The sequence below is a fragment of the Salmo salar genome, chromosome ssa03 (genome assembly GCF_905237065.1).
Source record: "Salmo salar chromosome ssa03, Ssal_v3.1, whole genome shotgun sequence".
NCBI lineage: Eukaryota > Metazoa > Chordata > Actinopteri > Salmoniformes > Salmonidae > Salmo > Salmo salar.
In genome coordinates, this window is record NC_059444.1 from 81337238 (window position 1) to 81364279 (window position 27042).

At 47.1% G+C, this 27042-nt stretch overlaps 2 protein-coding genes across 5 annotated transcripts in view; one reads left to right on the plus strand and one right to left on the minus strand.

The window, feature by feature from the left end:
• LOC106606528 (ATPase family AAA domain-containing protein 5) lies at positions 1 to 20275 on the minus strand. Its single transcript, XM_045716074.1, has 22 exons — positions 19329 to 20275; positions 19057 to 19119; positions 17175 to 18940; positions 16769 to 16859; positions 16522 to 16686; positions 16098 to 16236; positions 15596 to 15662; positions 15283 to 15479; positions 15008 to 15150; positions 14416 to 14887; positions 14153 to 14249; positions 12797 to 12879; positions 12480 to 12613; positions 8169 to 8325; positions 7518 to 7691; positions 7084 to 7329; positions 6879 to 6943; positions 6450 to 6639; positions 6209 to 6354; positions 5008 to 6020; positions 4544 to 4699; positions 1 to 620 (listed from the first exon to the last, which is right to left on the minus strand). The coding sequence occupies exons 2-22, from the start codon at positions 19105 to 19107 to the stop codon at positions 542 to 544; spliced, it is 5631 nt and encodes a 1876-aa protein (XP_045572030.1). The 5' UTR covers positions 19108 to 19119; positions 19329 to 20275; the 3' UTR covers positions 1 to 541.
• Positions 20267 to 27042, plus strand: part of LOC106606529 (far upstream element-binding protein 2) — an 11211-nt gene continuing 4435 nt past the window's right edge. The window contains exons 1-16 of one of the 4 annotated variants that reach the window (XM_045715593.1): positions 20267 to 20452; positions 21075 to 21180; positions 21446 to 21505; positions 22757 to 22793; positions 22958 to 23016; positions 23149 to 23220; positions 23349 to 23406; positions 23597 to 23768; positions 24066 to 24164; positions 24336 to 24443; positions 24604 to 24706; positions 24858 to 24982; positions 25359 to 25670; positions 25878 to 25972; positions 26121 to 26200; positions 26736 to 26957. In XM_045715593.1, coding sequence (XP_045571549.1) covers positions 20327 to 20452; positions 21075 to 21180; positions 21446 to 21505; positions 22757 to 22793; positions 22958 to 23016; positions 23149 to 23220; positions 23349 to 23406; positions 23597 to 23768; positions 24066 to 24164; positions 24336 to 24443; positions 24604 to 24706; positions 24858 to 24982; positions 25359 to 25670; positions 25878 to 25972; positions 26121 to 26200; positions 26736 to 26957 — 1834 coding nt within the window. In that variant the 5' untranslated portion in view covers positions 20267 to 20326. Of the gene's footprint in view, positions 20453 to 21074; positions 21181 to 21445; positions 21506 to 22756; positions 22794 to 22957; positions 23017 to 23148; positions 23221 to 23348; positions 23407 to 23596; positions 23769 to 24065; positions 24165 to 24335; positions 24444 to 24603; positions 24707 to 24857; positions 24983 to 25358; positions 25671 to 25877; positions 25973 to 26120; positions 26201 to 26669; positions 26958 to 27042 lie in introns of those variants that run through there. The other 3 variants (XM_045715594.1, XM_045715595.1, XM_045715596.1) reach the window with 3 other exon arrangements.

Sequence of the window (27042 nt, forward strand, 5' to 3'; positions counted from 1 at the left end):
TCTCAACATACAACATTTGAATTTATTAGTTCATGAAACACTTTGCCAAATGCACAGCAGACTACAAAAACAGGCACATCTCCGTAAAAGCCACAATAACTATAAAACGTACTGATACACATTTACACACTCCTGTTTTTATATTACTGTACAAATGCATATTGAACAGGTGAATGTTTCAGCACTCTTCAAAGGGATCCATGATGAACCTCACTCCAGGTCCCAAGAGGGAATTGATCCGCAGATTTCTGATCATTGACTTTAGTAGCAATTGAGGGGTCGTATTCATTAGGGCACACCGTAGCAAAACGATTTGCAATGGGATAAGAAAAAAAACTAGCCTTCTAATTCAACAAGCTCAGGTGGTCAGTCCCTCCTTGTGTCAGATTTCTTCCATTCGGTACCTAATGAATATGACCCAAGTTAGGATCACATTAACCCAGCTAATGATTGCTTTCATACTGTCATCAAGCCTCAAAATGGGTGACCTGAATGTCCTTAAACCCCCTATTTGAGAAACACCAGTGCACTTCTCTCTAGTTCAAGGGAAGTCCTCTGCTAGGTATTGTAGAGTGTCCTTGGGAAGGCCCAGGTGAATTGCATCCAGGTAGTGGAGGAACCTAATGTGGGGGGAGAAAGACATTATCAAACTTTAGTAAAATTGTTTAGATAAGTGACAGGCATACTGTAGCATGTTCCTAGATGGCCTTTAGTGCAGCACACAGGGTTACTGGAATACATTACCAACTGTAAGTCACTCCGGATAAGAGCGTCGGCTAAATGAGTAAAATGCGATGTAAATTCGTAATACAGTTGAAGTCAGAAGTTTACATACACCTTAGCCAAATACATTTAAACTCAGTTTCACAATTCCTTACATTTAATCCTAGTAAAAATTCCCTGTCTTAGGTCAGTTAGGATCACCACTTTATTTTAAGAATGTGAAATGTCAGAATAATAGTAGAGAATTATTTATTTCAGCTTTTATTTCTTTCATCACATTCCCAGTGGGTCAGAAGTTTACATACACTCAATTAGTATTTGGTAGCATTGCCTTGAAATTGTTTAACTTGGGTCAAATGTTTAGGGTAGCCTTCCACAAGCTTCCCACAATAAGTTGGGTGAATTTTGGCACATTCCTCCTGACAGAGCTGATGTAACTGAGTCAGGTTTGTAGGCCTCTTTGCTCGCACACACCTTTTCAGTTCTGCACACAACTTTTCTATGGGATTGAGGTCAGGGCTTTGTGATGGCCACTCCAATACCTTTACTTTGTTGTCCTTAAGCCATTTTGCCACAACTTCGGAAGTATGCTTGGGGTCATTGTCCAGTTGGAAGACCCATTTGCGACCAAGCTTTAACTTCCTGACTGATGTCTTGAGACGTTGCTTCAATATATCCATATAATTTTCCTGCCTCATGATGCCATCTATTTTGTGAAGTGCACCAGTCCCTCCTGCATCAAAGCACCCCCATAACATGATGGTGCCACCCCCGTGCTTCACGGTTGGGATGGTGTTCTTCGGCTTGCAAGCCTCCCCCTTTTTCCTCCAAACATAATGGTCATTATGGCCAAACAGTTCTATTTTTGTTTCATCAGACCAGAGGACATTTCTCCAAAAAGTACGATATTTTTCCCCATGTGCAGTTGCAAACCGTTGTCTGGCTTTATTATGGCAGTTTTGGAGCAGTGGCTTCTTCCTTGCTGAGCGGCCTTTCAGGTTATGTTTTACTGTGGATATAGTAGATACTTTTGTACCCGTTTCCTCCAGCATCTTCACAAGGTCATTTGCTGTTGTTCTGGGATTGATTTGCACATTTTGCACCAAAGTACGTTAATCTCTAGGAGACAGAACGCGTCTCCTTCCTGAGCGGTATGATGGCTGTGTGGTCCCATGGTGTTTATACTTGCGTACTATTGTTTGTACAGATGAACGTGGTACCTTCAGGCGTTTGGAAATTGCTCCCAAGGATGAACCAGACTTGGAGGTCTCCCTTTTTTTTCCCTGGGGTCTTGGCTGATTTCTTTAGATTTTCCCATGATGTCAAGCAAAGAGGCACTGAGTTTGAAGGTAGGCCTTGAAATACATCCACGGGTACACCTCCAATTGACTCAAATTATGTCAATTAGCCTATCAGAAGCTTCTAAAGCCATGACATCATTTTCAGAAATTTTACAAGCTGTTTAAAGGCACAGTCAACTTAGTGTACGTAAACTTCTGACCCACTGGAATTGTGATACAGTGAATTATAAGTGAAATAATCTGTCTAAACAATTATTGGAAAAATGTATTGTGTCATGCACAAAGTAGATGTCCTAACCGACTTGCCAAAACTATAGTTTGTTAACAAGAAATTTGTGGACTGGTTGAAAAACGAGTTTTAATGACTCCAACCTAAGTGTATGTAAACTTCCGACTTCAACTGTATATTTATCCTATACACAACCTCATACCCCAGACTTTTATAGACACGAGCTACAGAGAAAGCCATTCTGGGGGTGATTAGAAAAGCACTAACACACATCCTATCCATAGACTAACATTTTACTTTAAAAAAAGAAACCTTTATTTAACTAGACAAGTCCGTTAAGAACAAATTCTTATTTACAATGATGGCCTACCCCAGCCAAACCCGGACGATGTTGGGCCAATTGTGCGCCGCCCTAAGGGACTCACAATCACGGCCGGATATGATACGGCCTGGGTTTGAACCAGGTACTGTAGTGATGCCTCTTCCACTGAGATGCAGTGCCTTAGACCGCTGCGCCACTCGGGAGCCCCAAACAGATATCCTTCTACCCATTTCCACCCTCAGCTTAAACTACACGTAAGAGGTGCCACCGGGTACAATAGCAAACCCAAAGCACACAACCTTTCTTGTTGAGACTACATCTGTCCATCTATCATCCATATCAAACTAAATGATTACAGTATTGTGTCAAGTTATCTGGATAAATTATTTTGCAGTGTGCGACAGCAGCTGGAGTTGTTCTCAGGAATCTAGATCTAATTGGAAAGCTTCCAATTCTTTGAGTGAGCATGAAGATAAGTGACCTCACTGACCTGTGGGTTTCTATGGAATAAACAAACAACTAGATTAAAGTAACTACTGTCATTCTGAAACATACCTCAGACCCACAGCCTAGGGTATGAAACACAAGTGAGGATGGAAACATGCATCAAGGGTGGCAGGTAGCCTAGCGGTTAGGAGCGATGGGCCAGTAACCGAAAGGTCACTGGTTCAAATCCCCAAGCTGACTAGGTGAAAAATCTGTCGATGTGTTCGAGCAAGGCACTTAACCCTAATTGCTCCAGGGTCACCATCAATAACGGCTGATCCCTGGCTCCGACCCCACTCTCAGGGGTGGGATAAGCAAAAAAACGTGTACATGTGTGAAATAAGACAAATGTAAGTGTTAACTCGAAATGACACAACGACAGGTATTCCAGTTTAACAGAGTGAGAGCATGACATAACCGTTTGAAGGCTTAACTCAAATACCATATACTTCCTTTGTCCAGCACTAAAAATGATATACCCTTACATTATGCCTGAATAATTTTTAAAAAGTGTACAAAACATTAGGAACACCTTCTCTTTCCATGACAGACTAGGTGAATCCAGGTGAAAGCTATGATCCCTTATTGATGTCACCTGTTAAATCCACTTCAAATCAGTGTAAATGAATGGGGGGGGGACAGGTTAAAATAGTATTTTTAAGCCTTGAGACATGGATTGTGTAACATGCCATTCAGAGGGTGAATGGGCAAGACAAATGTAAGTGCCTTTGAACGGGGTATGGTAGTAGGTGACAGGTGCACCGGTTTGTGTCAAGAACCTCAACTCTGCTGGGTTTTTCACGCTCAACAGTTTCCCATGTGTATTAAGAATGGTCCACCACCCAATGGACATACAACTTGACACAATGAATTGAGGCTGTTCTGAGAGCAAAAGGGGGTGTAATTTAATAGTACCAACCCCTTGACCTTTTCCACATTTTGTTACGTTACAGCCTTATTCTAAAATTGATTAAACCTTTCGGTTACTGGCCCCACACTCTAAACAATAGGCTACCATCTCTGCAGCAGTCCACCAATTAGGCCTTTATGTTATAGTGGCCAGACTCAGTAAAAGGCACATGACATACATACATACATACATACATACATACATACATACATACATACATACATACATATATGATTTAATAGTATTGGTTAGGCTGTCTTGTACACAGTATACAGACAAAAACTAAAAAGTAGGTAAGTATCAATCTATACAGAATGGAGTGCAGCTTAGTCTCTAGATATCAATCTATACAGAATGGAGAGCAGCTTAGTCTCTAGATATCAATCTATACAGAATGGAGAGCAGCTTAGTCTCTAGATATCAATCTATACAGAATGAGACAGATTTGGGTTCAAAGCTGGGTGTCCCCCTAAAAGCCTGTTTAACTCTAATACTGATTTCCACATCCATAACCTCTCACCTCCATTTAACCTTACCCCTGACCTCTGCACATATAACCCCTGACCTCTCACCTGCGTTTAACCTTGAACTGCTCCTTGAGCGTCTCTGATCGGCAGATGGTCCGTAGGAAGGGAAGGAAGTCCAGGGCTGCAGCAGGTCTGTTACCCAGCGTCCCTGCCACTCGGCTGGGTAGATTGTCCATCACCTCCCTCCTCCTCTGGAGAACTCTGGAGGAACAACAGCAGCAAACAGGATAGGTTAGATTCCTTAAAATGCACTTTGTGACGGCTTCTGATGTAAAAGGGGCTTAATACATAAATGTGTTACATTTTTTATCTAATATCTACCAAATTAAACTTTTCTTTGAGATGTTTAATAGTAAAATTATACTCACTGATCAAATAAATAGTTAATACATGAATACAATATTTTACATATAAATTATAAATTCATAATACTTTTCATAGTAAGCAACACCCTGCCAACTGATCATTATAAGCCATACAGTGAAGGACAAACAGACAAGACGACTCACTTTGGTTCACAGGGGCTGTCCTGGGTGAGTCTGAAGCCCTGTCTGTGCGGGGCGACAGGGAGTGTGAGCTCGTTCACAGCCTCCTTCCCCAGTTCCCCGTCTAGACCCTGAGCTTTACCCCACGCCTCCTCCACCCCAGCCCTGCACCTCTGGAAGCTCAGAGCCTCCACAGCAGCCTGGATCTCCCCCGCTCTCTCCCCCTCCACCCAGCTCCCTCCATGGCACTCCTCCCTGGGCTCGTCATTCATCCCGTCTTTAGTCTCGGCTCTCAGGCCGAACGTCCTGTGTGTGTGTCTGGCGCCACCTTCGGGTGAGGTGTGGAGGCAAAGGGAGGAGTCCAGGAGGGACATGTGGTCGAGGAACTCTGCCAGGGACCCCAGGCAGTGGGACACAGGCTCACTTTTCATCCTCTGCTCCGGGGTGAGCGGCACCCTCATCCTCACCGGGGCAGGGGCCTTCTCCTTTACCTCTTCCTCTCTAGCCTTCACAGATTCTAGTTCAACCTTGTTGCTGGTAGAATCGTCCTGACTGTCCTCCCCTTCCGTCTGTGTCTGAGGGGGGTTGGGAGGTGGTTTAGTGTGGAGGGAGAGGAAGGCATCGTCGGAATCAGAGTCTGAGTGAAAGGGGTCCAGGTCCCCTCGGGTACCCAGCTGCTTCTTTTTCTTCTTCTTCATTCTAGAGGACACCTTCACCGGGCTCCCGTCTGTCTCTGACCCCTCTGCCAACTGCTGGAGCCTGGGGTGGGGCAGTGGATCAACCTCAGTCTGAGGTGGTAGTGGTGGATCAATCTCTGGCTTTATACTATTCAAACTAGTGGCTACTTCCTGTGGATCAGCGCTGGACTCTTCCTGTGTCCGGTTGCTCACTTCCTGTGGCCACCTGTGGGTTGTGACAGTGAGGTGTGTGGTGGGTAGGGGAAGCAGGGCCTCCATGTTGGAGTAGAGCAGGTCCATTCCTCTCCTCTTGCTGGTGGTCAGCAGCTCCCAGCAACCTGGCTCCACTGTGGACTGGCTCTGAGGAGACAATAGATTGTGGTTAACCTTCAATACTTCCACACTAACATACAGATAATAAAGTGACTCTGAGAAGGTGGTTTGACATAGGGATTGTAATTATGAGAGATCATACCACAAGAGACCGGTCAAAAATGATCTTGAGTGTCCTCAACAAGGAGGAAAGAGATGGACTTTTGACAACCAACCTTGAACAGATCCTGCATGTCCCTCTCTGGCTCCATGTTCAGCAGCCCCAGCATGCTCTCTGTGCAGCCTGTGTCACAGGGGGGCAGCCCCTCACTCACCACAGAGCCACCTGCTGTTTCCTCTGTCTTTGGCTGGAGATGTGTCGCTGAATATGCAACATAAAAACAACATTTATCACCATCAGTATTAATTTGCAGCGTTGTTTATACAGTTATTTAGTGAACATTCCTCTGTCCTCACCTGTGGGGGCTGAGTCTGGGAGGGGACGGGATAGCTTCCGCCCCCCTGTGGAGCGGCTCCAGAACTGCAGGTGCAGAAGGCTCTGGCGGATGTCACAACCGTTCAGGTGGAGCAGAGAGGAGACGTCGCGGGCGTCCGTACGCATGTTCTCAGCCAGGCACAGCAGCTGCAGGTAGCTCCCCACATTCACCTGTATAGGAGAAAGAGAGGTGTTACAACCACACACACACTCATGCACCTGTATGAAGGAGTTACACACTAACATACGCAAATGACAATACAAGTTTCCTATTATAAAATGAACATTCTTCCTGTGCAACTAGAAAGCATGCTTAAAATATACCTTCAACGTTACTCTGTTGAGTACATGACAACAAAACATCCTGCAAAAAAAATAAAAATAGGTTTGTAGTTTATTGGTTTTCTTACCACTGAGGGGGTTTTGAAATGGATCTCCTCAAAGTAGCCATCAAACATGGTACTGAAGGTGGGATCTAGAAGAGAGAAACACGTTCAACTCACAGTGCATTCCACCTTCTGGTCTGTGCTATTCATTTGACACAGTGTACAAACATACAACCATGAACCACAACTTAGTCTTCCACGATGAAATGTGGATTGCTCCCCCACTCACCACTGGTGGTGAGGATCACTGGTCTCTTGGTGGTGGTCATGAACGTTTTGATGGCAGCCAGGAACCCAGAGTCGTCGTCGAAGACGACATCCACCTCCTCAAAGAGAATGAGTGACGTGGCTGTCTTCTTGCTCTGCTCTTCACTGGAGGAGGAGTCCTTGCTGTTGGCTGCTGCTGCTGGCCCGTTCTGAGGCTCTTCAGTCTTACTGGAACTCTCCTTGGCTTTACTGGTCTTCTTGGGAACAGCTGGAAGAGAATAACAGTGATATTTAGTTCTGACGTGTGTATGCAGACTAGACTAGGGTTTATCCAAAATAGTAACTGAAGGGAATAAAGCTTCCCTGCTGTGTTTAATTTAGGACCTAGACTGTTTAACACCTGACTGACAGAAACCTCAAGCTAGGGAGGAAGAAGGACAAGGAATTCATTCTAACCGGTTGGTTGCTTCTGGTCTTGGCTGGCACGTTCCTTGTTGGTGGGACCAGGTCGGCCCATCTTGAAGAAGTTGGTCAGGGAGGTGGGGGCCAGGCCTCCCCTCTTGGCTCCACGGGGGGACTGGGGGGGCTTCCTGGGGGAAGACACTACCCTTCGAGGAGAGTACACTTTCCCTGGGAGATGGACAGCAGAATCATCACCTGTCAACCTGGATCTTTAGGAATAATACTTTATACACTATGGGTCACATAACTCAAGAAACTGGCGGCAGGTAGCATAGCGGTTAAGACAGTTGGGCCAGTAACCGAAAGGTCGCTGGTTTGAATCCCAAGCCGACTAGGTGAAAAATCTGTCAGTCCTTGAGCAAGGCATTTCATTCGAATTGCTCCTGCCCTTATTGCTCCTGTAAGTCGCTCTGGATAAGAGCGTCTGCTAAATGACTAACATGTAAAATGAAACTGGCATGTAACCTGAAGATACCATAGATTTAGGCCAATGGGAGATGGTGCTCAGGTTTGTTACCCATTTATCTCTGATAGTTTGACACTGATAAAAATCTATCTACTTTCTATCAAAGCAGTCCTAAGAGATTATTTTGTTCAAAGAAACACTGGGCTGCAAGAAGAAAGGCAAACTTCTTCTAAACTTACGTGGTGAGGATCCAGGCTTGGCGGTGGAGCTGCTGAAGTAGCACGGCTTATGGGCGTTGAACCCCTGGATGTCCACCTGGTGGGACTGGGTGGCCTCCCTCAGCTGGGACAGGATCTGTCGGCCGCTCCGCTGGGACGACGCATTCACCTCAAACACCTGGAGAAGGATAACACAGATTAGACTTCCTGCCTTCAAAGTAGCATGCATAGCTAATATATTACACAGACAGTTAAGACAGATGTTAAAAGACTTGAGGGCACCCAGCAGAATCCCACCCAGCATCCCTCTACTGGCTTGCCTCTAAAGCTAAGCAGGGTTGGTCCTGGTCGGTCCCTGGATGTGAAACCAGATGCTGCTGGAAGTGGTGTCGGAAGACCAGTAGGAACCGCTCTTTCCTTTGCCTAGTTAAATGAAGGTTAAATGCCCCAGGGTGCAGTCTTTCGGATGGGACAACTGCCTGAGTTACACTAGGAACGCACAATCCCTCCATCAGTGCTCAGACTGTCCGCAATAGGTGAGAGGTGACTGAGGGCTTGTAGGCCTGTTGTAAGGCAGGTCCTCACCAGACATAACCAGCAACAACGCCACCGAAGGGCACAAACCCACCGGGTCACTGGACCAGACAGGACTGGCTAAAAGTGCTCTTCACGGACGAACAGCGGTTTTGTCTCACCAGGGTGATGGTGGATTCGCGTTATCGCTTCAAAGGAATGAGCGTTACAATCAACAGTGTGCTGCCAGGGATATATCCTCCTCATGTAGTACCTTCCGCAGGCTCATCCTGAACATGACAATAGCCCAGCCATACTGCTCGTTGTGCATGATCTTCTGCAAGACAGGAATGTCAGTGTTCTGCCATGGCCAGCGAAGAGCCCGATTCAATCCCATTGAGCACGTTGGGACCTGTTGGATCGAGGTGAGGGCTAGGGCATTCCCCCCAGAAATGTTCGGGAACTTGCAGGTGCATTGGTGGAAGAGTGGGGCAACATCTCACAGCAAGAACTGGCAAAATCTGGTGCAGTCATGAGGAGGAGATGCACTGCAGTTCTTTAATGCAGCTGGTGGCCACAATTCAGATACTGACTTGTACTTGTGATTTTGACCCCCAGTTAGGGACACATTATTCCATTTCTGTTAGTCACATGTCTGTGGAACTTGTTCAGTTTATGTCTCTGTTGTTGAATCTTATGTTATACAAAGGCTAAGTTGGAAAATAAACACAGTAGACAGTGAGAGGAAATTTTTTGATGAGTTATGTAATATGGGTAGATAGGCACAAGATCAGTAAACAGTAGCAGCAGAGCATGTGATGAGTCAAAAGAGAGAGTGCACTTATTCGAGCGTAAATTAGCTAGAAAGATGTGTAACATATAGTAATGGTTTGGGCCCCTCCTTAGGGGGACTGATTGAGCCTCACAGCAGAGTGGCCACATTGCTGGTTGAAAACTGTTTTCTGCCTCCCAAAAGATAAAATTGTAATTGGCCCTCTTTTGGGACTCAACCACAAACAGGATCAAGCTCTGGCCTGCTGAGGAGTGACTCCATCCTAGCTGGAGGGGTATTTCATCATACCATCAACATAAACAGGGCTCTAACTCCCAATGAGATAGGGTGCAGGTCAGGCAGCAGGCTGTTAACCAGCTTGTGGAGTTGCCACTAGCACAGCCAGTGTAGTCAGCTCAGCTATCCCCATTGAGACCGGTGCAGGTTCTGTGCCTCAATCGAGGTTGAGCAAAGTAAATATGGGGTGTTTACCTTAGCAAACCGGAAAAAGACCTCATTCTGTCATTAAAAAATAGTGAGATATTAAAAATAGGGATATTTAACTCCTGACACCGCCTGATATAGAGGTCCTGGATGGCAAGAAGCTTGGTCCCAGTGATGTACTGGGCCGTATGCACTACCCTCTGTAGTGCCTTGCAGTCTGAGGCCGAGCAGTTGCCATACCAGGCAGTGATGCAACCAGTCAAGATGCCCTCGATGGTGCAGAAGTAGAGAGCTACTTCCTGTACTTGGCCCTCCTATGTTGAACATAATAAATGGTTCCCTATCCACCGGATGTATACCAAACTCACTAAAAGTGGCAGTAATAAAGCCTCTCTTGAAAAAGCCGAACCTTGACCCAGAAAATGTAAAAAACAAAAATTGGTCTATATCGAATCTCCCATTCTTCTCAAACATTTTTGAAAAAGCTGTTGCACAGCAACTCACTGCCTTCCTGAAGATAAGTAATGTATATGAAATGTATCAGTCTCGTGAAGGTGGTAAATGACCTTTTAAATGGCGTCAGACCAAGGCTCTGCATCGGCCCTCGTGCTCCTGGACCTTAGCGCTGCTTTTGACACCATCGATCACCACATTCTTTTGGAGAGATTGGAAACCCTAATTTGTCTAGGAGCAAAGATCTTATCTTTCGGAAAGATATCAGTTCGTCTCTGTGGATGGTTTGTCCTCTGACAAATCAACTGTAAGTTTCAGTGTTCCTCAAGGTTCTGTTTTATGACCACTCTTGATGATGTGATTCGAAAACAACGTCAACTTTCAATGCTATGAGGACGACTCACAACTGTATATTTCGATAAAACATGGTGAAGCCCCAAAATTGCCTACCCTGGAAGCCTGTGTTTCAGACATAAGGAAGTGGGTGGCGGCAAATGTTTTACTTTCAAACTCGGACAAAACAGAGACGCTAGTTCTCGGTCCCAAGAAACAAAGATCTGCTGTTGGATCTGACAATTCATCTTAATGGTTGTACAGTCGTCTCAAATAAAACTGAAGGACCTCGGCGTTACTGGGGACCCTGATCTCATATCAATACTATTTCAAGGAAAGATTTTTTCCATCTTCGTAACATTGCAAAAACCAGAAACTTTTGTCCAAAAATGCAGAAAAGCTAATCCATGTATTTGTCACTTCTAGATTAGACTACTGCAATGCAGTACTCGCAAGCTACCCGGATAAAGCACTAAATAAACTAAACACCGCTGCTAGAATCTTGACTAGAACCCCAAATTTGATCATGTTCCTCCAGTGCTAGCCTCTCTACACAGGCTTCCTGTTAAGGCCAGGGCTAATTTCAAGGTTTTACTGCTAACCTACAAAGCATTACATGGGCTTGCTCCTACCCATCTCTCAGATTTGGTCCTGCCATACATACCTACACGTACGCTACGGTCACAAGACGCAGGCCTCCTTATTGTCCCTAGAATTTCGAAGCAAAGAGCTGGAGGTAAGGCTTTCCCCTATAGAGCTCCATTTTTATGAAATAGTCTGCCTATCCATGTGAGAGACCCATCTCAGTTTCGAACTTTAGGTCTTTATTGAAGACTCATCTCTTTAGTGTGTCCTAGGATTGAGTGTAGTCTGGCCCAGAGGTGCGCAAGTGAACGGCAAGGCACTGGACCGACCTTGCTGTCTCTGCCTGGCCAGCTCCCCTCTCTACACTGGGATTCTCTGCCTCTGACCATATTACGGGGGCAGAGTCAGTGGCATACTAGTGCTCTTCCATGCCGTCCCTAGGAGGGGTGCGTCACTTGAGTGGGTTGAGTCACTGATGTGATCGTCCTGTTTTCCGTCCCCTCGGGCTCGTGTGGTGGGGGAGATCTTTGTGGGCTATACTCAGCCTTGTCTCAGGGTAGTAAGTTGGTGGTCTGTTGATATCCTTCTAGTGGGGTGGGGGCTGTGCTTTGGCAAAGTGGGTGGGGTTATACCCTACCTGGTTCGTCCTGTCCGGGGGGTATCGTTGGACGGGGCCAGTGTCCCCTGACTCAGCCTCCAGTATCTATGCTGCAATAGTCTATGTGCTGGGGGGCTAGGTTCAGTCATATCTGGTGTATTCTCCTGTTTTATCTGGTGTCCTGTGTGAATTTAAGTATGATTCTCAAATTCTCTCTTGCCATCTGTCCCTCCCGGAGGACCTGAGCCCTAGGATCATGCCTCGGGACTACCTGGCCTGATGACTCCTGGCTGTCCCCAGTCCACCTGGTTGTGCTGCTGCTCCAGGTCCAACTGTTCTGCCTAGGTTCCTGTCTTTCTAGGGAGTTTTTCCTAGCCACCGTGCTTCTACATCTGCATTGCTTGCTGTTTGGGGTTTTAGGCTGGGTCTCTGTATAGCACTTTGTGACATCTGCTGATGTAAAAAGGGCTTTATAAATACATTTGATTGATTGATTCAGAGTGTAAAGTGAGTGCATTCAAATTTGTCTGCAGATCATGATAAAAATCGGCTTTTTAATAGAGACCAGTGGGTCACAAAGCATAAAGGGTTGGTGACCGCTGTGTTAGGCAAGTGGAGTAAAGAATGAACAGACCTTAAAGCCGAGTTCCTGGGCGCAGGCGTAGACGGCAGCGGTCTTGCCAACCCCCGTGGGACCAGTGATCAGCAGGGTGTTACACATAAAGTCTTCCCCCTCCTGAGAGTCCCCGTCTTCAGTGTCCCATGAGTCTGTGTGGCCAAGAGGGGAACATCAAGCTGCTTTAGATTTACTCTGTGGTAACTTTGAAAAAAAAGTTACTTTTATATAGGATGATGTAACTATTTCAAAGGAGGGAAAAATGTGTTCGTGCTCAAACAGTCATAGTGCTATCTGAAAATACAACAGCAAAATCTTAGAACAGAGTCTCTTACCATTGCTGTTATCCTCCCGTTTCTTTTCCTTCTGTTTCTTCCTCTCTTCCCGGTCAGCTCTGAGCTTCCATTCCCTCAGCCAGCTGCAAACGGATTGGTTTATGCAAAATTACATGACAGATTGATTGAATTAATGGCATGTAACACACAAGGGCTTTCAATAAAGCTCATAAAGCCATTGATTCATATCTTTTACATACACAAAGTATGTGGACACCCATTAAAACATTTCTGGATTTGGCTATTTCAGCCACACCGTTGCTGACAGGTGTATAAAAATCTAGCACACAGCCATGCAATCTTCATAGACAAACATTGGCAGTAGAATGGCCTTAGAGAGCTCAGTGACCTTCAACGTGGCAGCATCATAGGATGCCACCTTTCCAACAAGTCAGTTAGTCAAATTTCTGCCCTGCTAGAGCTGCCCCGGTCAACTGTAAGTGCTGTTATTGTAAAGTGGAAATGTCTAGGGGCAACAACGGCTCAGCCGCAAAGTGGTAGGCCACACAAGCTCACAGAACAGGACCGCCGAGTGCTGAAGTGCGTAAAAATCGTCTGTCCTCGGTTGCAACACTAACTACTGAGTTCCAAACTGCCTCTGGAAGCAACGTCAGCACAAGAACTGTTCGTCGGGAGCTTCATGAAAATGGGTTTCCATGGCCAAGCAGCCGCACACAAGCCTAAGATCAGGCGCAATGCCAACGCTACTTGCCCGAATGCATAGTGCAAACTGTCAAGTTTGGTGGAGGAGGAATAAATGGTCTGGGGCTGTTTTCATGGTTTGGGCTGGGCCCCTTAGTTCCAGTGAAGGGAAATCTTAATGCTACAGCTTACAACGACATTCTAGACGATTCTGTGCTTCCAACTTTGTGGCAACAATTTGGGGAAAGCCTTTTCCTGTTTCAGCATGCCCCATGCACAAAGCGAGGTCCACACAGAAATGTTTTGTTGAGATCGGTGTGGAAGAACTTGAGTGGCCTGCACAGAGCCCTGACTTCAACAACATCAAACACCTTTGGGAGGAATTGTAATGCTGACTGCGAGCTAGGCCTAACATCAGTACCCAACCTCACTAATGCTCGTGGCTGAATGGAAAGCAAGTCCCCGCAGCAATGTTCCAACATCTAGTGGAAAGCCTTCCCAGAAGAGTGGAGGCTCTTTTGCAGCAAAGGTGGGACCAACTCCATATTAATGCCCATGATTTTGGAATGAGATGTTTGACGAGCAGGTGTCCACATACTTTTGGCCATGTACTGTATATCTGTAATACCTGTGTAGTGCCAGCAGTGTGCCTAGTACACCTAGCTACTGAGCTATTCTGTTGAGTCATTCAGTAGATAAACCACAATCCCTTACCTGTGCAGCCTCCGCACTGAGGCAGTGTTGCCTATGACATCATTGGAGTGCTGTGGTTGGTACTTCTCTGTCCACAACACATCCTCTTTTACAGAGTCTGGTGGAATAAAAAAAGCAGTTACTAAAGACTATTCAAAAATTGATTTTGTAATGTTATGAAAAGCACATTTAAGCATCTAACTGAAAGGCCATGTTTCAGCTACCACAGATATGGCAAGATATGAGGTTTTACAGAGAACTACATTTCTTATTTGCCCTCTTACCATCTTTGACAGAGTTGCTAGCCAGTGGCGAGTCCTCCAGGAGTAACACAGGGTCCTTTTGGGAGGGGAGTGGTGTTTTCATCTCCTCGTTCTCCTGTTGCTTGCGCCTCCTCCCTCGCCCTCCCCTCCTGGGTGGCTCAGGTTCGGGGGAGATGGTGTCCCCCTCGATCACAATGATCTTCTCCTCCGACCTCCTGGACCTCTGCTTCTTGGCCACCTTTCCCACGGCCCCCTCACCCTCTTCCACTCTCTTCCTCTTTCCCCCCACAGGCTCTGTCGATGCTGGGGCACTGCTGGCGAGTTTGGTACCGGGGTCTGCCTCTGAAGCTGTGCATTGCTGGAGGTGGTCCGTCCGCCTCTCCAGGAAGCGTGTGAGAAACCGCTGGACGGGGAAACAAGGGTTGGATGCACTGATCTCCCCCATTAGGAGCTTACGAATGGGCTCAGAGAAATCTTCTCGCCAGCCAGACCCCTGTTCAGAACAAATGATTCAGTTATCTAAAGTTGATTAACAAACAAAACTACACCAGTAAACATTACATGGAATATTACCACAGAAATATGAAATGTGTAAAATAATATTACAACATACCCTTTCAGTGTGGGCTCTGGAGGCTGGCTCAGTCTTACAGCAAGTGGAACTATCGAGGGATGGAAGCTGGTTTGATGGTAGACATCGAAGCTCCTTCAGGAAGTGTAGGCAGGGGAAAAGGCCTTGGGGACCCCGGGGGACCCCTCAAAGAGAAAAAAAAGATAGTTGGGAGAAAAGGGGGAACTCTAAGCAGAAACGAGGTTTTGTCCTTCTCCCTTCTTTTACAAAAAATAATAAAAAAATCTCAACTTTTTTTTTAAGAGCTAGATAAGAGCAAGGAGAAAACACACCCTGTGAGGTCTGCAGCACGTGCACTACAGGCTGGAAGGAGGAGCAGGAGACTGCGTAGGCCTCATTAGTGGCAACAGTTTTGGCTATCTGCTTCTTGAAGGACTCTGGGAGGCCACTCTTCAGGAAGTCTCTGCGGGCTCGGAACTGTTCATCATCCTGAGAGTTCTCTGAACCATCACGGCTAAAAGGGGTAAGAGCCACAATTGGGGTGTAAGGTCTTGTTGAGGTCTGCAACATTTTTGAATATAGACCAAACGGTGTTATTGGTAATAAGCTGCAAGTCTGTAATAAGCTTACCTGCAATCATCAAAGATGGATATGACTGATGTCCTCTGTGCTTTTTTCCCAAGGAACATGGGAGCCACTTTGGAAGGTAAAAAAAATACACAAAACATTAATGTTAGTGTCCTTCTATACATATATTTTAACAAAAATTTTAAAATACCCCAAATAAAATCATAATCATACAGCAATTGGTGCTCAGCCCGTATAAGACAAGATTTCATCAAGTATTTGTGCACAAAACACAAATTATATTTAACAAATGTAATGCTTTAAACAATGAAATGCTTAATTAACAATCATAACAAAGTACGGCTTTCACCTTGTCACCCTACACAAATACACTTCCCCTTCTCCTCCAGGCTTTGAAAATAAATTGTGCAATGTCAAAAATCCCCTTTCTAAAAAATAACTACAGCCTGTGTACGTCCTGTAGCCAGAACACCTCAGGGTGAGCAAATTATAGATTCTTTCTATAATCATGTTACGGCTTATGTCAACAACAGTGATACAGTACCTGCTGGATTATTGGCCTCCTTGCTGGCAGGTGCTTTTTTCCCCAATACATCATTTAGACTGCGTTTCTGAGCTTTGCCCTTCTCCTTGGCAGTCGGAGCAGAGCCATCCTGGCTATCCTCCACACAAACCACCGAGTCCTGCTCAAACCAGTGGTTCGCAAAAATAAAGGGTTAGCGGGTTATCTATGAAACAAAGCCTTTCTGTACTTGTGCTTCGTCTCACAGTTGGAGAAATGGACAGGAAACAAGATAGTCAGGTGGATTGAAAAGTACATGCATCATTTCTAACATGACAATTGTTGTTATCAATGGAGCATGAATTGTAGAGTACACAATACATACTGAGCGAGAGTAGAACATTTTCTCCCAAGTAAGGAAAAACCTACAATCTTTAACTGAAATGTCATTAGGACTGTAGTATACCTCATCTTCATTGTAGCTCTTCTTGACCGAGACCTGGCTCCGGGAGGAGCGTCGTAAAGACCTCTGACCCTCCTTATCCGCTGCGGCCTTTTTACTCTTCTGTATCTCCCGGGCTTTCTCCACCAACCTCTTCGCCTTTTTTCTCTTTTTGGATGCATTGGATTCCTGATCAAGAGGATTCAAATGGGTTTCTAATTCAAAACCTCGCTTTGATATTCCAACTGATAAAAACAGAGGCTATAATTACCTTAGTAGCTAGGGGACTCAGGATCTCAAAATCAGTTCCACCCTCAGACTTTGATGCAGAGCTTAGAAAGACGACTCTGGTAAATTTCATCCTGAAGGTTCAAGGTAACAATAAAATGATAATAGTTTATGCAAAGGTAGGTCAAAACAGATGAAATGCCCAAAATAAAAAATGTCAAACATATACAATGCAAACTAGATATTAGAAAGTCAGCATGAAGCTAAAGGACTACTGTCTGTATTAATGTATCGTCCTGCCTTTAAAGCAGTGTCCAGACTAGGGACAGGCCTCCATTGTGGACGAGTCAATCTATGTCCAAACCTATTGCCTCTCTGTTACTGACCAACAGGATGCACAAGCGAGACAATTAAAATCTATGCTTAAAGACATCTTGGCCATCCCTCACCTGATGGGACTTCCTGTCTTGTCTGGTGGACAGACCATCTGTGCTCTGAACACCCTGTGTCTGGACTTGTCTGACTTCAGGGTGGACATCTGGAGCGGGCAGTCCTCTGTGACTGCTGCAACATCTTTCACCCTTTCTTTTTTTGTTTTCCTCACTGGGGTTACTGGATCAACAAGAGGTGTCTGCCTGCGAGGGGCCTCTCTGGTGGACCTCCTGACTTTTGTTGGTGTGGAGGTGGTAGACTCTGCTTCAGGTTTAGCCTCAGTGTTTGATTCTAAACCCAAAGGGGAGTCTGTCTCCACAGCGTCAGTCTCCATGGGAACATGGTCTTCTTGTGCCACGGGTGAGGGAACTGACTCCTGCTCCAAGGCCTTCTTCCTCCCTCTTCTCTGCATTTTTTTCTTAGCTGCATTTTTCCCTGGCTGCTCCTCTGTTGAGGCAGCAGAGTGGTTCTCCTCCTCAGCAGCCCCCTCCCCAGCCTCCCCCAAGGCCTTGTCCACAGGCTGCTTCCCAGGGCCCTTGCCGGGCTTGGCTGGCTGCTTGAAAGCATTCATGAACTGCTTCCGCTCAGTCTGGCTGCACTTGGGAGTGGATGATTCAGACTCAACGACACTGAGCTCCAGGTCCTCCTCCTGCAGGACCACGTTGGACTTCCTTTTGGGGGCAGGCAGCTCCGGTCTAGACTGGGGACGAGGAGAGGAAGCGGTCTTCACCACTACAGGTGCTAGGCTCCCCTCTTTTTCCCTGGCGAAGATGGAGGCCATCTTTTTCTCTGCAACCAGGACTGGCTCGTGGCCAGGGGAAATGGTGTGCACTTCAGCTTGGATGGTGAGGGTTCGAGGAGATATCTGCAGGGGACAAAGCTCATTGGCTTTGGGTACATCCAACGTGTCTTCTGGCTCCGTGTCGACTCCGCTTTTCTCCCCCACTTTCTCCTCTCTCTGGCCCTGAGTCTGCAGGAAATCCTCAAAGGAGATGGTGACGGTGCTCCCGTTCAACTGAGACGCCTCACCCACGTTCACCTCTAAGCTTGCATCACACAAAGAGAGCTCAGCCTCCTGGACCTCAGGCATATACTCCTCCGTTTCCTTATCCTCCTGCTGCTGCTGCTGCTTGGCTTTAGCCTTACTGACAGTCACCTTGTCTTTTCTAGATATTTTAGGAGAACTGTGGCAACTTTCCTTGTTCTTTGCAGGAGCCCTTTTTTTAGAGTCCACCTTGGGATGATTGTCTTTTTGAGCCTTCTCAGGACATGCCACGCAAGGGTCATTCTTACCACAGGTGTCTCCAGCCATGCCAGCATCAGCACTGAACTGGGCCAGCAGGGCAGCTGTGTCACTACCCAGGAAGCCACAGCTGCTGCTCACTACGTTGCCATCTGACCCCTCACCGTCTCCTGGCCCCTCTAAGACCACACACTCCTCCGTCTCAGTGGAACCTGCATCAGCATCAGTCTCCTGTAACTGCCGGGCAACTTTTCTGGGCTTCCTGCCCTGTTTCTGAGGGGGCTTGGCTGGCAGCCTCACAGTGCTGTCTAGGCTGGCTGGTGATTCAGAGGGCTGGGGCCCCAGGCGGTTCTCCTTAGTCTGCTCTGGGGTACTACCTTTCTCTCTAACTGGTGTGGTCTTCCGGCTGAAGTAATCCATGATGTTGTTGGACCTGGGTGGGGAGAAGGGTTTCTCCATGGGCTTGGCCACAGGGGAAAAGTAGTTTGTGATCCTCTTGACAGGAGGAGCATGGGCATCTGTGTTTGATCTAGAGCATGGCTATAAAACAAGGTGAGATGATTACGCTTTCAATTATTAAAACTATGCAATTAAAAAAAAAAATCCAATGCGTTGACACAGGCTTCTGTAGACAGATGGAATTTGGTTGGACATACCTGAGTTTCAAAATCTTCAATGACAGATGCCATAGCAACGACACCAGCCATAATTTCACTGACCTAAAATAATTAAGTGGTTTTAGTTGCAGTGACTAACTAGTTGGTGCTTTCTGATTCAGTTAAGTACTTTGGTAACTTACCTACTAACTAGTAGTAGTCAGTTAACCGGAAAAACAACAACTGTAGATATATATAACTAGCTAGTTAAGTGACAGATTAATGGTGAATGTGGTAACGTTAGTAAGCTAAAACAAAAGAACACAACTTACCAGCTCTTCTCCTTGATCCCTCTAGAAGACACAACCTCTAAGCTACGCTAACTGTCATTGTGTGGCAAAGTTGATAGCTTGCTATCTAACTGTCTGTCTAGGGAAATAAATATCTTAATATAATATCTAGCTAGCTAGCTATATCCGACTATTGTTTGATGGCATGGCTAACAGTTAGTTAGTTGGAAAATAGTCAGCTAGCAAGCTGCCCAAAACGCATAAAGAAACTAAAAAGAAGTTTTAACATGTAACGGCAAAGTAAATCCTAGATATTAACGAGGAATTACACAGATATTTAAGCAATAATTCCGTATATTGGGTACACTGGTAGTTTGGGTTCAGTTTTCCAAAAATCCCGCCTGACTCGTCTAGCCCAAAGGGCGCCAAATTGACTTCCGCTTCAGCGTCACCAACTCCACCACTCACAGTGGCAGAACATGTACACGTCACGAACAGTTGTTGATGTTTTGACCGCAAGGCTCCACCCCACGTGATATTGTAAATAACTAGCAGTTCTGTTTCTAAACAAATACAGCAAAAGCAGATAAAAGATCAACCTACTGCTGTCTAGTTTTGAAATAAATGAGAGTGAAGTAGATGTTATTCATTGCTTGTATTAGTGATGATCCATCAAGGTTTGCTAATAAATGTACTGTACAGGTGGAAATTATGCCATCTACTACAAATGCATACTCTGACCAGTGCACAGACCATAAACCCTATAGGCACAGACGTAATCTTAAAAATTTTCCGAAACGTTGTGAGTTGAAATTCATATTTTGTAATAAAGTGTCTTCAGATAATGTTATTATAACTTAATGTTTTTACATTATTTGTAGATAAGTCATCTAAACCTTGTTCCCGCTCTCAGTGCTCCATCTCCGGTTGCTTTCCCCTCCCGGAATATTTGATCGTCTGATTTCCCGCTCCTGCGCAGTCTGCCCTGGCCTAAACACCACTTTAACTTTCGTATTTTCTTCTCTCTCCCCTCCGCAAACATGTCGGAGTACAGCTCGGTACCGGCACCCGGGGCTGGAGCTCCTCTCGGCGGACATCTAGCTATCGGTAACGGTGGTGGAATAAAAAAAGATGCCTTTGCAGACGCGGTACAACGGGCCCGGCAGGTGAGACAGAAGCGGGAGGCAGTGTAGCTATGCGCGTGAGCGCCACTGGGAAGGGGTGAAGAAAATGTGACTATTGTCTTGTTTCGTGGTTGTTAGCTTGCAAAGCTGGCTGACTATGTTTGGCGAGCAATCAATACTGTTGCCAGTTATGATTATTATAGCTATCTAGTTAACGTTATAAGTCTAGTGAATTTGAAGACCCAGTTGACGTGCCACTGCAGAAATGCCGTTATGATGTTGTTACCAATGCATGCAAGCTGAGTTAGTCGTCTCCCAATGGTGTTGTGTTGTTGAGAGCTGGCTGCTTCTGCTGCATGCAGAGACAAAGTCCTGATGATAGACAAGCGGGCTTCGAGCCCTCAGCGTGTCTGTGTTTTTGAGTGCATTCCCAACAAAGTATATATCCTCAGCTAGCCAGCCAACACTGTCAAGTTTGCCCACTTGAGTTGTATTGACATCATTCAGCTCACAGACAATTAGCATCTCATGTAATATTTGAAGTTGCTTATCAACGTTAGTTAATACCCAGGACCAGCACCATTAAATCAGGCATTCTCATCATGTCATGATATGCTCTTTGAATATCTTATGAGTTCAAGTGACTTCAACTTTTGTGCATCAGATTGCTGCCAAGATTGGTGAATGTGCAGGGGTAGCCCCTATGAACAACATCAATGGACCAGACGTCTTTCCCTTCACAGCACAGAAACGACAGCTGGAGGACCCAGGTACACACATTCACACACACACACTGCTGGGGACTGTGAAAGGGCCACTGCCAATGTGAACGTCTGATAACTGGAGTGTGTGTGTGTGTGTGTGTGTGTGTGTGTGTGTGTGTGTGTGTGTGTGTGTGTGTGTGTGTGTGTGTGTGTGTGTGTGTGTGTGTGTGTGTGTGTGTGTGTGTGTGTGTGTGTGTGTGTGTGTGTGTGCACACAGATTATTGTCAGATCAGATTCAACCTTTGTTTACTTGTTTTTTTTCTTCCCACAGATCAACCTGAGAGCAAGAAAATGGCTCCACAGAGTGACGTGGACTCAGCCACAGCTCTCTGTAAGTTTCTCTTCCTCATGTCTCCTACTACCTACTAAACCTGCTCCATGTCTTACATGAATGTCAACCCTGTCCCCTGGTCTGTCTGTACTGTCCGGCCCCTCTCCCCTGTTCTGTGTCAGTACTGTCCGGCCCCTCTCCCCTGGTCGGTGTCTGTACTGTCCGGCCCCTCTTCCCTGGTCTGTGTCTGTACTGTCCGGCCCCTCTTCCCTGGTCTGTGTCTGTACTGTCCGGCCCCTCTTCCCTGGTCTGTGTCTGTACTGTCCGGCCCCTCTTCCCTGGTCTGTGTCTGTACTGTCCGGCCCCTCTTCCCTGGTCTGTGTCTGTACTGTCCGGCCCCTCTTCCCTGGTCTGTGTCTGTACTGTCCGGCCCCTCTTCCCTGGTCTGTGTCTGTACTGTCCGGCCCCTCTTCCCTGGTCGGTGTCTGTACTGTCCGGCCCCTCTTCCCTGGTCTGTGTCTGTACTGTCCGGCCCCTCTTCCCTGGTCTGTGTCTGTACTGTCCGGCCCCTCTTCCCTGGTCGGTGTCTGTACTGTCCGGCCCCTCTTCCCTGGTCTGTGTCTGTACTGTCCGGCCCCTCTTCCCTGGTCTGTGTCTGTACTGTCCGGCCCCTCTTCCCTGGTCGGGTGTCTGTACTGTCCGGCCCCTCTTCCCTGGTCGGTGTCTGTACTGTCCGGCCCCTCTTCCCTGGTCGGTGTCTGTACTGTCCGGCCCTTCTTCCCTGGTCGGTGTCTGTACTGTCCGGCCCCTCTTCCCTGGTCGGTGTCTGTACTGTCCGGCCCCTCTTCCCTGGTCGGTGTCTGTACTGTCCGGCCCCTCTTCCCTGGTCGGTGTCTGTACTGTCCGGCCCCTCTTCCCTGGTCTGTGTCTGTACTGTCCGGCCCCTCTTCCCTGGTCTGTGTCTGTACTGTCCGGCCCCTCTTCCCTGGTCTGTGTCTGTACTGTCCGGCCCCTCTTCCCTGGTCGGTGTCTGTACTGTCCGGCCCCTCTTCCCTGGTCGGTGTCTGTACTGTCCGGCCCCTCTTCCCTGGTCGGTGTCTGTACTGTCCGGCCCCTCTTCCCTGGTCGGTGTCTGTACTGTCCGGCCCCTCTTCCCTGGTCGGTGTCTGTACTGTCCGGCCCCTCTTCCCTGGTCTGTGTCTGTGAGCATCACCTGTGTTTGTCTTGTCCTCATTTTGCAGTGTGTCAGTAATCTGAGCCTTGTCCTCTCTCTCTATATATCTCTCTTTCTTTCTCTCTTTCCTTTTACAGCTATCGGAGCCCAACTGGCAGCACTGGCCCAGCAGAGGTAAATCATTAGCATAATTTAATCCATAACAATCCAAGTAGGTCTCTAAAATGAAGTGAAATAGTATTGGGGATTGGAATTAGTTCTTCAGCAGAAGATTAATGGTGACAATATGTTGACGATTTGGATAACGAACGGTTGTGCTTGGCTTCTCTCTCCCACAGTGCCAGGCTCACAACCACCTCAGAGGAATACAGTGTTCCTGATGGAATGGTGGGACTCAGTAAGTGCACTTTCTCCAACATGGTCACCGGATTCGTTTTTTCATGCTCATGTTGAATTTGAACATTACTGGACTCATCATGAACATCAGAATCAATAAAAATAACAGCTCTCCCCTCTTCCTCTCCTCCAGTCATTGGCCGGGGCGGAGAACAGATCAACAAGATCCAGCAGGAATCAGGCTGCAAGGTTCAGATAGCCCCAGGTGAGGGACTGTGGAAAGTGTGGCCTTTATAGTCAATGGTTAGGAGCAGAGCTATAGTTGAACTCGTGTGTGTGTGTGTGTGTGTGTGTGTGTGTGTGTGTGTGTTATTGACTGTTGGTTGTTTTCAGACAGTGGAGGTTTACCAGAGAGGAGTGTCTCTCTCACAGGGTCCCCAGACTCCATACAGTAAGTGAGATCCTACTAGCTAATTGTGACATTTTGTATTGTTATCCCAAGATGCTGTTCACCTCTAGCCACTGAATTTACACAGCGCTATCTTTATGTATGGCATATCTCTGTAGTTCCACTATTAATGTGTGCTGTTGCACTCATCAGTTGAGTTGACCCACCCCTCTCTCTCTTCCACTCTGACTAGGAAAGCCAAGGTTTTATTGGATGAGATTGTGTCTCGGGGGAGGGGCACGCCCCCCTCATCCTTCCACGAGGCGACCAATGGACAGAGTGGCTCAGGGCAGGAGATGATGATTCCCGCAGGCAAGGCTGGCCTCATCATCGGCAAGGGAGGGGAGACCATCAAACAGCTACAGGTATATACAGACAGTCAGTCGGCCTCACCAGTAGCCAGAGAAGTGTTCCACAACACATTGCCGTGGGTTTTGATATATTGACAGTTTCATCGCAAACAGGCTGATGTGTGCAGTCATGCAAATTATTCTTTTGGTTGCTAAATCTACAGAGCAAGCATGAAAGAAATATAAGCAGGAAACTCTCGTATCTCATTACACAAGTATTTCATGGGCCATTTGAGCGGGAGTTGTGAGTGAATCATTGCCATCGGTTGGTTGAGCAGAGCTGACCATGCTGTCTGTCTGCGGCGTTGACAGGAGCGAGCAGGAGTGAAGATGATCCTGATTCAGGACGCGTCTCAGGGACCCAACATGGACAAGCCCCTGCGCATCATCGGGGAGCCATACAAAGTGGAGGTAACACAAGGCCTTGCTACAATCTGCATCCCATATTGAATTGGCATGCTGTACTGCAGCTCTGCAGATGGGAGATTTGGGGGCAACTTTTGATGTGCTAATAGCTGTTCTCCCTAAGGAGACTTAATAAAGTTGTTTGAATTTGAATATCTGTCCTGTGGGTCTGCTCAGCAAGCCATGGAGTTGGTGCAGGAGATACTGAGGGAGAGGGATCAGCCTGGCTTCGGAGACAGGAACGAGTACGGCTCCCGCATGGGGGGAGGTGGGGGAGCCATGGACGTAAGTGAGAGGGATCTGTGTGTGTGTGTGTGTGTGTGTGGAGATGGACTCGCATTTCCGATCACAGGTCTGATGTTTTATTTGAATGAGAGTGAGCACCTTCCTATAGCTATCAGTCTAATCTATTTGGCACCGTCTAACCTGCTCTCTGATTGGCTAGGTTCCAGTGCCGCGACACTCTGTCGGGGTGGTGATTGGTCGCAACGGGGAGATGATCAAGAAGATTCAGAACGACGCAGGAGTTAGGATTCAGTTTAAACCAGGTACATAACGTTTCATAGTCATGTCATATGAACTACTGCTACTCAACTCATTTACACGGTTTAACCACAAGTTCTGTGGTGTCTACTAACAAGCTCTATATTCTGTATGTGGTGTTGCACAAGAATCAGAGGAAATGTCCTGTCTTTGCAGATGATGGCACAGGTCCAGATAAGATGGCCCACATCATGGGCCCACCAGACTGCTGTGACAATGCTGCCCAGATCATCCAGGAGCTACTGCAGAGCATCAGGGTCAGAGAGGAGGGAGGACAGGGGGTACATACCTCACACACACACGTAGAGTATCTGGAAAAACAGCCACTGCTCACACGCCAGCTTGGAACTGTTTATATACAAGTGTATTGGAGCTGCCATGATGCCATGCCTTGTGGAACATGCAACACTCAATGCATTTAGTGAACCACTGGAACATTGTAAACAATTGGACTCCATAACCTAGACAAATGATAGTCCTAGTGTTAGAGCATTCCCATAATTCCCCATACAGTACATTACTGTTATTAGGAGGTAAATATTCTCATCTTAATAAACAAACGCTGACTTTCTGACGTCCAGGACCAGGACTTAAATATAAATTGTATTAAGACCCTCTTTCTCTCTCTCTCTCTCTTCCACCCTCCTTCCTTCTCAGGGTCCTCCCGGGCCTCCAGGCATGTCCCCGAGTGGTGGCGGCAGGGGCCGCAGCCGAGGGGGTCAGGGGAGCTGGGGTCCCCCTGGTGGTGGAGGAGAGGAGATGACTTTCTCCATTCCGGCCCACAAGTGTGGCCTGGTGATCGGACGGGGCGGGGAGAACATCAAGGCCATCAACCAGCAGACTGGGGCCTTTGTGGAGATCTCCCGCCAGGTGCCCCCCAACGGGGACCCTAACTTCAAGCTCTTTGTCATTCGAGGCTCTCCGCAGCAGATAGATCACGCCAAGCAGCTCATCGAGGACAAGATCGAGGTATGCAGGGTTCCTGCTCAGGGTAAGGAGGAAAGGGCGGAAGGATGGATGGATGGGTTTGTGGTGTTGGAAAAGTCATTTGGGGAAATGGACATGATTGCTTCAACGCACAGTCAATGGAGTCAAACTGGCGATTGATTTGCTATCAGTCTTTTCACCATAGATGTGAACATAATGTCCATGCATCTAACTGGTTGTGCTTTCCAGGGTCCCCTCTGTCCTGTTTGTCCAGGTCCTGGTGGACCAGGCCCCATGGGTCCCTATAATCCTGATCCCTATAACCCAGGAGCCCCTGGACCACAGTGAGTGGAGACTGGAAATGTAGTCATCACAAACTCTGGCTTTTACAAGCCTCTACTGGCTAAAATGTTACATTACAACGATACAATCATTGATGGGACCAATGGAAGTCTACTGAGTAGTAACTGGGTTTTCTCTATCCCCCCCAAGTGGAGGTCTTCATGGCTACCCCCCACAGGGCTGGGGCAACACCTACCAGCAGTGGCAGCCCCAAGCACCCCACGACCCCAGTGAGTGACCTGCAACATTGACCTTTCAGACCCTCACTGTGGACAGGAAATGGTTACATTGGAACTATAACTTTCAATGGCCTCCCAATGTTTTCTCTCGCTGTAATCACTTATTTGAAAAGACTGAGAAAGGGAAAGCAATATGGAGTCAACTCCACCCAGCCTACCAGTGGTCTCTTTTGGGCTTTCCTACCATATAGTTTTATCTCCGTGTCATTTCAAAACAGTGGTTACAACAGAGAGCAGGCTTTAGTTAGCCTGGTCCCAGATATGTTTCTGCTGTCTTGCCAACTCCATTGTCTGGTGTCACAATGTCCATAGGAGTACAGCACAAACTGGGGCCAGGCTAGCTTTTAGTGGTACATAACCCTGCAACTATTATCAAAATCATCTGTGATGGGAGAATGTCTTTCTGTGTTGGCTATTGATAATAACTCACCCTATCTCTCTCTGCCCCCTGGTTTCTAAGCTCAGGCAGGTAGCAGGGCACGCTCAGCCCTATGAGGACCTCACCTCCAACTGCCATCTTTTTTAGGCAAGGCAGCCGGTGCCACGGACCCTAACGCAGCCTGGGCAGCCTATTATGGCCAGTACTACCAGGGAGGGCAGCCAGGGGGAGCAGGGCATGGCCAGCCCCCCACCAACCCCACCGCTGGTGGCCCAGCACCTGGAGACCAGCTCCAGGCCAGCCAGACCCCTGGGGGCCAGCCTGACTACACCAAGGCCTGGGAGGAGTACTACAAGAAGATGGGTGTTGGTGAGACCACTGGTCTACTATAGTTACTAGAATAACACCACAGGAGGAAAGAGAGCAGTTGTTTCCCTCTTAGAATAGGAAAGAT